Raw genomic sequence first — 14,522 nt, 5'->3', positions numbered from 1 at the left:
AACAAAAACCTAATCTACCCATTGCCCTGAAAATGGCATTTATATGGGCATTGCCCTTAAACGGGCATTCAGCTCTTTTTCATTGCCCTGAAAAGGGCATTCAGCTCTTTTAAGGAAAGCCAAAACCCTAATCTAAAAAAAAAAACACCCAAAAAAAGTGAAAAAAACCTAACACTAACCCCTGACGATCCACTTACAGTTTTTGAAGTCCGGACATCCAAGCGGCGAGGTCTTCATCCATCCAGGCAGCATCTTCTATCTTCATCCCAGCAGCATCTTCTATCTTCATCCCGAAGGCATGGAGCAGGTCCATCCTTGAAGACATCCGGCGCGGATCGTCCACTTCATACAGTCACCACCGGATCTTTAATGCAAGGGAGCCTTTTCAAAATAGTGTCCCTTGCATTCCTATTGGCTGATTTGATTTTTAAAATTCAAATCGGCCAATAGGATGAGAGCTACTGAAATTCTATTCGCTGATTTGAATAGCCAAAAGAATTTCAGGAATGCAAGGGACGCCATTTTGAAAAGGCTCCCTTGCATTGAAGATGCAGTGTACGGTGGTGACCGCACAAAGAGGATGCTCCGCGCCGGATGTCTTCAAGGATGGACCCGTTCCGTGCCGCCGGGATGAAGATAGAAGACGCCGCTGGGATGAAGATAGAAGATCCCGCCTGGATGAAGATAGAAGATGCCGCCTGGATGGATGAAGACCTCGTCGCCTGGATGAAGACTTTTTGCCACCTGGATGTCTGGACTTCAGAAACTGTAGGTGGATCGTCGGGGGTTAGTGTTAGGTTTATTTTTAACTTTTTTGGGGTGTTTTTTTTAGATTAGGGTTTGGGCTTTTTTAAAAGAGCTAAATACACTTTTAAGGGCAATGCAAAAGAGCAAAATGCCCTTTTATGGGCAATGCCCATACAAATGCCCTTTTCAGGGCAATGGGTAGCTTAGGTTTTTGTTAGAGTTAGGTTTTTTATTTTGGTTTATTTAATTGATAGTTATTTTAATTTTAGTATAATAGTTATGTTAGGTTAATTGTTAGTTTAAACAGGTTTTTTTAATTTCACAGGTAAGTTTTTATTTATTTTAAGATAGGGATATTGTAATTTTAATTTAAAGTTAGGGGGTTGTTAGGGGCTGGCGGTTTAGGGGTTAATAGGTTTATTTAGTGGCGGTGATGTGGCAATCCAGAAGTTTAGGGGTTAATAACTTTATTTATTGGCGGCGATGTCGGGGAGCAGCGGAATAGGAGTTAATAGCTTTATTATAGTGTGGGCGATGTTGGGGTGCGGGGGAATAGGGGTTAATAACTTTATTATAGTGGTGACGATGTGAGGGAGCAGCGGAATAGGGGTTAGTAACTTTTATTAGTGGCGGCAATGTTGGGAGCGGCAGATTAGGGGTTAATAAATTTAATTTAGCGTTTGTGATGCAGGAGGACGGCGGAATAGGGGTTTATAGGTAGTTTATGGGTGTTAGTGTACTTTGTAACATTTTAGTTATGAGTTTTGTGTAACAGTTTTGTTGCGCAAAACTCATAACTACTGGTCTTAGATGGCGGAACGGATCATGTCGGTATAGGCTGTAACACAAGCATTTTAGCCTCACTGCACAACTTGTAATACCGGCGCTATGGATATGGACATTTTTTTTAGTGCGCAATTGACGTTGCGTTACAGGCTAAAATGCTTGAGGTACAGCTATACCGACAAGACTTATAATGGCTACATTACGTTTTTTACGCTGAAATGGCCATTTTTTCGGCGTTAAAACCGTAATGCAAAACTCCTAATCGAGTATTAGACTAGAAATGCTATTTCAAATTCGAATATTACATTTCGAAATGGAATGAATACATAGCTAAACATTCTATTATTCAAACGAATATTTTTGAATTTTATTGAAAAATTCGAAACCAAAAATTCAAAAATAGAATGTTAGAATGTTATATAAACATTCGAAATTCGATTCAAACGAACTAATGTATCAAAATGTGTTTTAAATTTCGAATTTTTAGAAACATTCGCCTATCCCTAATATATAGTGTAACAGGGTTTTCCAGATAATGGGCTAGGTTAATATCTGTTTTATCGCAGCTCTTTGCATGCATCGAAAGTAGTAGTCGTGAACGTGTGATTGCAAAAGAGATTTATACTCATCAGGTCAGCATGACTTGAGAGCTCTGGTTAACTGTTTCAATAAAAGCTGGAAAAAACACATCAAAAATATATTTAAAAGTACACTTACAATCATTACTGTCTGATAAAAATTATGAAAAAAAATATTGCATTAAAAAGTTATAAGGACTCAAAGATGTGAGGTCTCAGGTGTTAGAAAAAAATGCAGACAAAGATATATAATCGAATAAAATTAGAAAGAAGAAAATGTGATAACAGAATAAAATTAGAAAGAAAAAAAAATTGTTTCATCTTACTTTAATTTTGTATCTTTATGTTTTTTTTGTTTTCTTTTGTTTTTCTATAGCACCTCTGTTATCTTTCCTCTCTGCCTCTCTTATTTCCAGGTGCTCAGTAAGGGGCAAATTATCTCCCTCAACTACATCTCAAAAAGTGACTACATAGAATTACATATTCCTGTCACTTCCTCTATGGTACCCTCTTTCCGTATTGTCGCCTACTATCACCTTCACTCAGAGATCGTTGCCAACTCAGCTTGGGTGGATGTCACAGATGAATGCGAGGGCAAGGTAAGAATTACTTGCATCAGCCCATAACGTTCAGATATATTAAAACTTAAAGATAGATAATCCTTTTATTACCCATTCCCCAGTTTTGCAAACCAACGCTGTTATATTAATATACTTTTTACCTCTGTAATTACCTTGTATCTAAGCTTCTGCAGACTGCCCCTTATCTCAGTTCTTTTGACAGATTTGCATTTTAGCCAATCAGTGCTGACTCATAAATAACTCAACGGGAGTGAGCACAGTGTTATCTATATGACACACATGAACTAACGTCCTATAGCTGTGAAAAACTGTCAAATGCATTCAGATAAAAGGCGGCCTTCAAGGGCTTAGAAATCAATTTGAGCCTACCTAGGTTTAGCATTTAACAAAGAATACCAAGAGAACAAAGCAAATTTGATGATAAAAGTAAATTGGAAATTTGTTTAAAATTACATGTACTATCTGAATCATGAAAGTTTTATTTGGACTAGACTGTCCCTTTAAATGGACATGAAACCCCAATTTTTTCTTTCTTGATTCAGATAGAACATACAATTTTAAACAACTTTGCAATTTACTAATATTATCAAATTTGCTTAATTATCCTGTTATCATTTGCTGAAGGAACTACTGGCAGCTAGCTGAACACATTAACGGCTAGATTTAGAGTTTTGTCGGTAACGACCCGCGTAGCTAACGCTGGCTTTTTTTCCCCCACACCTTTTAAATACCGCTGGTATTTAGAGTTCACAGAAGGGCTGCGTTAGGCTCCAAAAAGGGAGCGTACAGCATATTTACTGCCACTGCAACTCTCAATACCAGCGGTGCTTACGGACGCGACCAGCTTCAAAAACGTGCTCGTGCACGATTCCCCCATAGAAAACAATGGGGCAGTTTGAGCTGAAAAAAAACCTAACACCTGCAAAAAAGCAGCGTTCAGCTCCTAACGCAGCCCCATTGTTTCCTATGGGGAAACACTTCCTAAGTCTGCACCTAGCACCCTAACATGAACCCCGAGTCTAAACACCCCTAACCTTACACTTATTAACCCCTAATCTGCCGCCCCCGCTATCGCTGACACCTGCATATTTTTTTTAACCCCTAATCTGCCGCTCCGTACACCGCCGCAACCTACATTATCCCTATGTACCCCTAATCTGCTGCCCCTAACACCGCCGACCCCTATATTATATTTATTAACCCCTAATCTGCCGCCCCCAACGTGGCCTCTACCTACCTACAATTATTAACCCCTAATCTGCCGACCGGACCTCACCGCTACTCTAATAAATTTATTAACCCCTAAAGCTAAGTCTAACCTTAACACTAACACCCCCCTAAGTTAAATATAATTTAAATCTAACGAAATAAATTAACTCTTATTAAATAAATTATTCCTATTTAAAGCTAAATACTTACCTGTAAAATAAACCCTAATATAGCTACAATATAAATTATAATTATATTGTAGCTATTTTAGGATTAATATTTATTTTACAGGCAACTTTGTATTTATTTTAACCAGGTACAATAGCTAATAAATAGTTCATAACTATTTAATAGTTACCTAGTTAAAATAATTACAAAATTACCTGTAAAATAAATCCTAACCTAAGTTACAATTAAACCTAACACTACACTATCAATAAATTAATTAAATAAAATACTTACAATTATCTACAATTAAACCTAACACTACACTATCAATAAATTAATTAAATACAATACCTACAAATAAATACAATTAAATAAACTAACTAAAGTACAAAAAATAAAAAAGAACTAAGTTACAAAAAATTAAATATTATAACAATTTTAAACTAATTACACCTACTCTAAGCCCCCTAATAAAATAACAAAGCCCCCCAAAATAAAAAAATGCCCTACCCTATTCTAAAATTAAAATAAAAAAGCTCTTTTACCTTACCAGCCCTTAAAAGGGTCTTTTGCGGGGCATGCCCCAAAGAATTCAGCTCTTTTGCCTGGAAAAAAAAAGCATACAATACCCCCCCACCAACATTACAACCCACCACCCACATACCCCTAATCTAACCCAAACCCCCCTTAAATAAACCTAACACTAAGCCCCTGAAGATCTTCCTACCTTGTCTTCACCACGCCGGATTCACCGATCCGTCCAGAGGAGCCTCTGAAGTCTTGATCCAAGCCCAAGCAGGGGCTGAAGACGTCCATCCTCCGGCTGAAGTCTTGATCCAAGCCCAAGCAGGGGCTGAAGACGTCCATCCTCCGGCTGAAGTCTTGATCCAAGCGGCGGCTGAAGAATTCCATCATCGGGCAGAAGTCTTTATCCTATCCGGGCAGAAGAGGAGATCCGGACCGGCAAACATCTTCATCCAAGCGGCATCTTCTATCTTCTTCCATCCGATGACGAGCGGCTCCATCTTCAAGACCTCCGGCGCGGATCCATCCTCTTCTTCCGACGTCCTAAAACAGAATGAAGGTTCCTTTAAGGGACGTCATCCAAGATGGCGTCCCTCGAATTCCGATTGGCTGATAGGATTCTATCAGCCAATCGGAATTAAGGTAGGAAAATTCTGATTGGCTGATGGAATCAGCCAATCAGATTGAGCTCGCATTCTATTGGCTGATCGGAACAGCCAATAGAATGTGAGCTCAATCTGATTGGCTGATTGGATCAGCCAATTGGATTGAACTTGAATCTGATTGGCTGATTCCATCAGCCAATCAGAATTTTCCTATCTTAATTCCGATTGGCTGATAGAATCCTATCAGCCAATCGGAATTCGAGGGACGCCATCTTGGATGACGTCCCTTAAAGGAACCTTCATTCTGTTTTAGGACGTCGGAAGAAGAGGATGGATCCACGCCGGAGGTCTTGAAGATGGAGCCGCTCATCATCGGATGGAAGAAGATAGAAGATGCCGCTTGGATGAAGATGTTTGCCGGTCCGGATCTCCTCTTCTGCCCGGATAGGATGAAGACTTCTGCCCGATGATGGAATTTTTCAGCCGCCGCTTGGATCAAGACTTCAGCCGGAGGATGGACATCTTCAGCCCCCGCTTGGGCTTGGATCAAGACTTCAGCCGGAGGATGGACGTCTTCAGCCCCAGCTTGGGGTTGGATCAAGACTTCGGAGGCTCCTCTGGACGGATCGGTGAACCCGGCGTGGTGAAGACAAGGTAGGAAAATCTTCAGGGGCTTAGTGTTAGGTTTATTTAAGGGGGGTTTGGGTTAGATTAGAGGTATGTGGGTGGTGGGTTGTACTGTTGGTGGGGGGGGTATTGTATGTTTTTTTTTCCAGGCAAAAGAGCTGAATTCTTTGGGGCATGCCCCGCAAAAGGCCCTTTTAAGGGCTGGTAAGGTAAAAGAGCTTTTCTATTTTAATTTTAGAATAGGGTAGGGCATTTTTTTATTTTGGGGGGCTTTGTTATTTTATTAGGGGGCTTAGAGTAGGTGTAATTAGTTTAAAATTGTTGTAATATTTTTCTAATGTTTGTAAATATTTTTTTATTTTTTGTAACTTAGTTCTTTTTTATTTTTTGTACTTTAGTTAGTTTATTTAATTGTATTTATTTGTAGGTATTGTATTTAATTAATTTATTGATAGTGTAGTGTTAGGTTTAATTGTAGATAATTGTAGGTATTTTATTTAATTAATTTATTGATAGTGTAGTGTTAGGTTTAATTGTAACTTAGGTTAGGATTTATTTTACAGGTAATTTTGTAATTATTTTAACTAGGTAACTATTAAATAGTTATGAACTATTTAATAGCTATTGTACCTGGTTAAAATAAATACCAAGTTGCCTGTAAAATAAATATTAATCCTAAAATAGCTACAATATAATTATAATTTATATTGTAGCTATATTAGGGTTTATTTTACAGGTAACTATTTAGCTTTAAATAGGAATAATTTATTTAATAAGAGTTAATTTAATTTGTTAGATTTAAATTATATTTAACTTAGGGGGTGTTAGTGTTAAGGTTAGACTTATCTTTAGGGGTTAATACATTTATTAGAGTAGCGGTGAGGTCCGGTCGGCATATTAGGGGTTAATACTTGAAGTTAGGTGTCGGCGATGTTAGGGAGGGCAGATTAGGGGTTAATACTATTTATTATAGGGTTATTGAGGCAGGAGTGAGTCAGATTAGGGGTTAATAACTTTATTATAGTAGCGGTGAGGTCCGGTCGGCAGATTAGGGGTTAATAATTGTAGGTAGGTGGAGGCGACGTTGGGGGCGGCAGATTAGGGGTTAATAAATATAATATAGGGGTCGGCGGTGTTAGGGGCAGCAGATTAGGGGTACATAGGGATAACGTAGGTGGCGGTGGTGTGCGGTCGGCAGATTAGGGGTTAAAAATTTTTAATAGAGTGGCGGCGATGTGGGGGGACCTCGGTTTAGGGGTACATAGGTAGTTTATGGGTGTTAGTGTACTTTAGAGCACAGTAGTTAAGAGCTTTATGAACCGGCGTTAGCCCAGAAAGCTCTTACCTACTGACTTTTTTCTGCGGCTGGAGTCTTGTCGGTAGAGGCTCTAACGCTCACTTCAGCCAAGACTCTAAATGCCGGCGTTAGGAAGATCCCATTGAAAAGATAGGATACGCAAATGGCGTAGGGGGATCTGCGGTATGGAAAAGTCGCGGCTGCAAAGTGAGCGTTAGACCCTTACCTACAAGACTCTAAATACCAGCGGTAGCCCAAAACCAGCGTTAGGAGCCTCTAACGCTGGTTTTGACGGCTAACGCCAAACTCTAAATCTAGCCGTAAGTTAGCCAATCACAAGAGACAAATGTGTGCAGGCACCATGGGTTGTATATATAATAAATTAGGAGCTGGAGACACACTGTCAGCTTAAATTTACACTTACTGCTCAGTAAATTTAACCCTATAAGCACTGCACATGAATGATCTATTAAATACATATACATATGTAAATATCTGTCCCCCCCACTACAGACGGACTGTATAAAGGCATTAAACTCTTGGTTACTTGGATATAAGTGGAAAATAACTGTTTTATGCTTATCACCTGCTGATTTTTTTTCTCATGCTGGTAAAATATAATACAAATGTTAACTGTGTGTAAAATGAAAGTGTGATTTTCTAAAGTTCTACTGTTATCATAGTACTTAGCCTACCTAGATGTGCTTTCAAAGAAAGCTACCAAGAGAAAAAAATTATAATAGAATTAAATGAAAAAGTTTTTTTTTAAATTGCATTTAACTTTGACTTTCATGTCCCTTTTATTGTTACATGATAGACATAATAGCTAATCTTAATTTATCTTTGTTACCTTATTAGATCCTTAAGGGTAAAATATTAACTATAATTTCTCAAATCTTTCTGTAAATCTGCAGCTAACATTGAGCCATAAAGTGAAGGATTACATTGAACCAGGGCTATCCTTCAGTTTGGACGTAGTAACAGATGACAAGGCTTTTGTGTCACTATCTGTGGTCGATACTGCAGTATATATCCTGAATTCTAAGAACAAACTGACACTAGGCAAGGTGAGCCACTATCCTCATTTGTAATAATATGTGGAATTCATGTTTATTACTTATGTATAGGTGCTGAAACTGAGGTATAATGTGTAGTATCTATCAATCGCACTATAATGTAATCATTTAGAGGCCAGAACCTACATGACATTCTTTGTTTCTTATTTTAATGTATGCATATGTTTAATGAAACTACAAAATTAGATAATCTACTATGTTACTGATTCTGACTTTTCAAGATTTTCCAGCAGCCAAAGATCCTTGTGTTTCCATGTTTGCTGATAGTTAATTGTGAAGGTTATAAATGCAGAAGGTGAATTTCTTGCTCTGCAAATTGGTTTGTAAAAACTAGAAGAATTTAAATTTATGGATCTGGGATCAAGCAAGATACGTACAAGTGGCAAATCATGAAGAATCTGAGATACAAGATTCATGGTTTCTTGAAGATAAAACAATTCTATAACAGTGCTGGGCAGCAGCTACAAAGGCAGATAAGATGTTATTGTGCATAAAAGCAACATTAATTGAAGGAAATAAATTATGATTCTAAAATTATATTAATCTTACCATGAATATGGAGTACAGTTTTGGTAACTGCTTCTCAAAATTGATGTATATTCTAAAATATATAGGATTAATATTAATAATATTATACTTCTTTTTTTTCTCTCCTTCAGATGTTCAAAGCTATGAATTTATATGATTTAGGGTGCTCCCCAGGTGGGGGAAAAGATTACAAAAATGTCTTCATGGATGCTGGACTTGCTTTTGTTTCCAAAGATGAATACAGTAACCTCAATGGTGAGATACTGATGGCTACAGGTCATAAAGCACAATGTAGAGCCAGTGGACATTAAAGATTTTCTTTAGGACAATCTCTCTTATACATGTTTTTTTTATAAACCTAGGGCTCCATGTACTAAATAGCAAATGCTTGTGCAGAAGGACATGTAGGCAGTGGGTGTAAGATGTCTTCTGCCCATTCACCTCAAAGATGGACAGCAGACCTGCCCTTTGGTCAAGCCGAAAGGGGCACCCACCAAGAGCTTTATGCTTTGTGGGGCCTCACAGTGTCAGTTGTGAGGGTATGAGAAGGATCAATGCTATACATCCTGCATTTAATTTATCAAGAAGAGTTTATGGCATCAGGAGGTGTAATATATAGTTTTATATAGTATTATATTATATTATTATTATTCTTTGAATGTTGGGACAGGGGTGGATCATACATTGGGAGGGAAATAAGGGAGCTGGGCTGAGGGTCCCACACAGTTTTCTTGCCTAGGACCCCACAAATTCTAAGGTTGGATCTGACAGGCAAACAGGTACCCAAGTCGTGGATCTTGTCCGCCCCCAGATTGTTACATGGAGCCCTTTGTCTTCCTTCCTTCACTCCCTTTCTTTATTCTTTTTCTCCCCATTTGCTTCTTTGATTCCATATGTCCTTCATTTTTCTTTATTTTCTTTCATTCCTTCCTCTCTCTTCTTCCTTTTCTTATTTTGCCTCCAAATATTGTACAAGTCCAACTCCCCTTTATTTTCTTGCAGGGTTTAGTTGCAAGGCCTCTCAACGGAAAAAGCGAAATATAGAATTCAGTATGCTCACTCAACAAAAAGGTAATAAAAAGTGGTTAGTCAAATAGGATTTTTTACTTTAGGATAGAGAATTATGAGAATAAAGAAATTTGAGGGCCATATAGGGAGTTGGCAGGAGTACTGTTTATCAGTGACATCTCTAGAAAACTCATATGGGGGCACATAGTCAAAAGTAGCAGGGTAACTGCTAAAGACCTACTATAGTGGAACCACTGTTGTGTCATAGACAGAATCAGGACAGGTCATGGACATGGCTGGGTGAAGCCTGGTGTGTCTTTGGTCAAGTAGGGGGGCAGCTGTTATAATTGGGTACTGCCAGGGCTGGATTTCCCATTAGGCACAGTAGGCATGTGCCTACAGGCGCATTGCAGAGAGGGGTGCCTGCCTGTCAGTGTATCTTAATAAAAAATTATTTTCTTTGTTTCTGAGGGCATTCATTTTAATAAGAATTGTGTTGCCAGCTGCTTACAGAGTCGAGTGTTTCATTGGGAATATGTTACAGCAGTCCAGGGAGCCATGAAGGAGAGAGGGGCAAAGATTAAAACTAAACCCCTCCCATTTTCGTCAGGCTGTTAAAGTTTCATTTTTATTTTATGTACTTCTGTTGCCTCCCTCACACAGCCAGGCTTCATGCTGATGTGGAGCAGACACTTTATGTTGAAGGAATGAAGGCTTCAGGACAGGTTAGGACTGTAGAAGGCTTCTAATGCTGCCTAGAATGACAACATAACAAGCAGAGCACACTTTAACCCCTTGGCTACCAGAGAGGATTGCAGTGTATTCACTTGTTGTGTGTTGTATTCCTTTTTTATAGCCAGGGGGTTCAATTCTGCTTCAGGATGAATGTTTTTGTTCTATAAAGGCATTGGAGGTGAGGAGGTTATGTGGGACTAGTTAGCTGCTCTTTATTACAAGTTGCCGATTGTTATTTACAGCATTTAGGGCACTTTGACAATGATGTTTGTAGACTGTAAGGCTGTTGCTATAAATGAAGAGCTTGATTACTAAAGGTTAACTAGCAAAATAAAAATGTGTATGTGTGTAAACCACTCACATGGCATATTTGTGTGTATATATATATATATATATATATATATATATATATATATATACACACAGTATATACATACACATCACATTAAACATTGTTCATCTGTTCTTTTATCAAGTGAGTGTGGTATGTTTTGTGTTTTGTGGTAAGTTAAATTTTACCCCTGAATTTTCTGGATTATTTACTATAGATCTATATACAAATACCACGGTCTGGGTTCTAAAAGTAGAGCTCCTAAATATTCTTACTGCCTTCTAATTTTAAACACATTTATTGACCCCTGGATTACATATAATCTACATTCCATTTTTTCCTTTGAGAGAAACATCATGTTATATTACAGAACAAAATACATTTAACATCTGTGGGTATTTTTCATGTAGTGGAAAAAATACCTACATTTTATATTTCCTTCCACTGGCTGCACAGGTTGTTGATGAGCTTGCATGCTGCTAGTTTTAATATTGCTATTGTTTATCCAAAACTGTGTTTAACTCCAACAAAATGTTAAGCACATAGTCAAAGTCATCTCCAGAAAAGCAATACACCAATGGCTTGTCGGTAAACATGTCCTATGAGCCCATCTGGGTCTGCACAGATGTGTATTGCTGTCTCAGAACTGACATTGACTATGTGTTTAACTCTTTTGCAAGAGGCTAACACACTTCTGTGCAAGCACTAGTGCAATAATAAAATGCCCTAGCAAACTGTCACATTTTATGTCCCTTTAAACAGGGTTTTCTTTAGAATATTTTGCATTAAAAGTTTAACATGATTTGTTTTTCTTATACATAATAGAAATTGTATGGCCATTTGAGTTAAGTGAATGTTGATTTTTGGTGTAGCTTCCATTACAACAAATATTGCAATTGGTGTATGTATTTGTGTATCTCCATAAAAGGGAACATGTAAATACCTTAAGCTTTAATGTTTTACATCTAATATTTATTTTTAGTTGTCCTAAATAATAATAATAATAATAATAATAATAATAATAAAAATCTCCTCAGTTTTTTTCACTTTTTTTTTTTGGGTGGCCCTGGGTACTGCCCCCATTGGCATCCTGGAGATTCCTATGTTGTTTATTACAAAAACATTTTATGACGAGATGCCACACTTTAAGGCTTAAGGGAAGTAGATTAAATCACCAGAAACTACAGTATTTTTGCACTGTAGAAATAAACTGTGGAACTCTTTGCTGAGAAGGTAGTGACTGTCAATAAAGGTTATTAAAACAGGAATTATAGAAGATCTGTGAAGGCTGAATTCTGTGGGCTTAGTATTGTACGTAGTGACATTCCTGATACATGTTTCTTGCCCCTGGAACCTTATATTATGAAAAAATAATAATAATGAAAGCTAAGAAGCTTGTAGACAACATTAAATAAGGTGAGTCACTAAACAAGCATGGTATTATTTTGTAGATTTTACAGTTATCTTTATCTGCCAAAATTAGGGACCACTGCCTCTGTATTTTGTTTCTCCAGTAATAACCTGTAATTAAACAGCAAATCAGAGGCTATATAGTCAATACACTGTAATGTTTCAGTCTACCTTCCACATGAAAATGGGTCATAAAGTGTCATGCTCATGGGATATTCCACTGTCAGACCAAACTTGGCCAGTAGTCTTCTTATCCCGGAGTCAAGCTGGAACGATAGGGAATATCCCAGAGCAGAGAAAGTTCGCAAAATGAGGTAAACAGTACTCACACTATGCAGGGTAGTCTTTGGTGGCAGCAGGTAGGAATCAGCGGTTAGGCAGTTCAAGGGTAAACCATTTGAAGGACTGAAGCAGACAGGATAGTCTCTGACGGCAATAGGTAGGGAATCCAGTGGTAAGGCAGTTCAAGGGTAAATCAATAGAATGGTAAGGCAGGCAGAGTTCGGCAACAGAATGGCAATCCAATATTTTAGGATTAAGGCAAGCAGAGTAGTCAAACAGGCAGAGTTCATCAACGGTAAAGCAATCCAGCAATTCAGGGGTTAAGGCAAGCAGTGTAGTCAAACAAGCAGAGTTCATCAACAGTTAAGAAATCCAGCAACTCAGGGGTTAAAGCAAGCAGTGTAGTTAAACAGGCAGAGTTCATCAACAGTTAAGCAGTCCAGCAATTCAGGGGTTAAGGCAAGCAGCATAGTCAAACAGGCAGAGTTCATCAACAGTTAAGCAATCCAGCAATTCAGGGGTTAAGGCAAGCAGAGTAGTCAAACAGGCAGAGTTCAGCAACAGTGAATCAATACAGCAATTCAGCATACAGATATACAGCACCCAGGAGCACAAGAAGAAACACCTATACTTGGGCACAGGTGAGAGAGACTGAGGCCTTTACATAGGGAAGACAGGGCAGGCGGTGATGATGTCATCACTGTGCTGCAGTTACACTGCCATATCCCTAGCAACAGGAGGAATGCCTGTGTCCGTGGCAATGGCCAGAGCAGAGCAGAGAGCAGCATGAGAGAGCCCCCTTCTCAAAGGGTACCTCCGGGACCCTACATAGGCTTGATGGGATGTGCAGCAACGATGGAGCATGCACATCACGGGCAGGAACCCAGGAATGATCTGCCACTGAGAAGCCCTTCCAGTGTATGAGGTACTGTAGTTGCCTGCTCCTGTACCTGGAGTCCAGGATCTTCGCAACCTCATACTCAGGGTCACCATGAACCAGGAGTGGGGGAGGAGGTGGTCAGAGCTGAGTATATCTATTCTTGATGTAAGGCTTGAGTAAATAGATGTGGAAGACAGGGTGTATGCGCAGGGTTCTGGGCAAGGCCACTTTGAAGGCAACATGAGACAGTTTTTTTAAGGACCTTGTAGGGGCCTATAAACCTAGGCCCTAATTTGTGACTGAGTTGAAGTAAACGAATATGTTAAGTAGAGACCCAAACACGGTCACCTACCGAAAAGGCACGAACAGAAGCTCTATGATGATCATCAAACGTCTTGTTTCTGGAGACTGCTAAACGTAACTGAGAGCGAATACGTTGCCAATGAGTAGTGGACTGAGCAGAAAGAGGAAAGACACAACATTTGGTAACCTGCTGCGGCTTGAAATGGAGAACATCGTAGAGAGGAGTGCCAATGAGTGTTCTTTGCCAGCTCAGCTAGGGGCAACAACTCAGACCAGTTGGTATGGAGAGAATTAACAAAACTTCTGAGATAGGCTTCGAGATCTTGATTTACTCTCTTAGTCAGCACATTAGTCTGAGGATGGTACCCGGACGACAACTTGGGTTGGGCTCTCCAAAAGGCAGAGATGAATTGTAGACCTCTGTCGGAAACAATATTCATAGGAATGCCATGAAGTCATACCACATGTAACAGAAAAAGAGATGATAACTCTTGGGCAGATGGCAGTTTCTTTAAGGGTACAAAATGAGCCAGTCTGGAAAATCAATCTACCACAACCCAGATAACCGTATGATGGCCAGAAGGAGGGAGGTCCACAATTAAATCCATTGTTATGTGTGTGCAACGTTGTTTGGGAATGGACAACGGTTGGAGTAAGCCAGGAGGCAAGGATCGAGGAGTCTTATTGGCAGCACAAGTCGTGCAGGCTTTCACATAATCCAGAACATCGGTCTTCATGGTAGGCTACCATACATGCTTGGAAAGAAGCTTAAAAGTTCTTGTTTAACCAGGATGTCCTGAAAGTTTACTATCATGAGCCCAGGATAGCACAGGGGTGCATAGGTAA

General features: G+C 39.0%; 1 protein-coding gene across 1 annotated transcript in view; it reads left to right on the top strand.

The window, feature by feature from the left end:
- Nucleotides 1-14,522, top strand: part of LOC128667103 (complement C4-like) — a 236,879-nt gene that overhangs the window by 91,580 nt on the left and 130,777 nt on the right. Inside the window, 4 exon segments of the mRNA XM_053721997.1 lie at nt 2,528-2,710; nt 8,038-8,190; nt 8,859-8,982; nt 9,730-9,798. Of these exon segments, the coding sequence (XP_053577972.1) occupies nt 2,528-2,710; nt 8,038-8,190; nt 8,859-8,982; nt 9,730-9,798 (529 nt within the window).

The sequence above is a fragment of the Bombina bombina genome, chromosome 7, assembly GCF_027579735.1.
Source record: "Bombina bombina isolate aBomBom1 chromosome 7, aBomBom1.pri, whole genome shotgun sequence".
NCBI classification, from domain to species: domain Eukaryota; kingdom Metazoa; phylum Chordata; class Amphibia; order Anura; family Bombinatoridae; genus Bombina; species Bombina bombina.
This window is presented reverse-complemented; position numbering and strand designations above follow the sequence as displayed.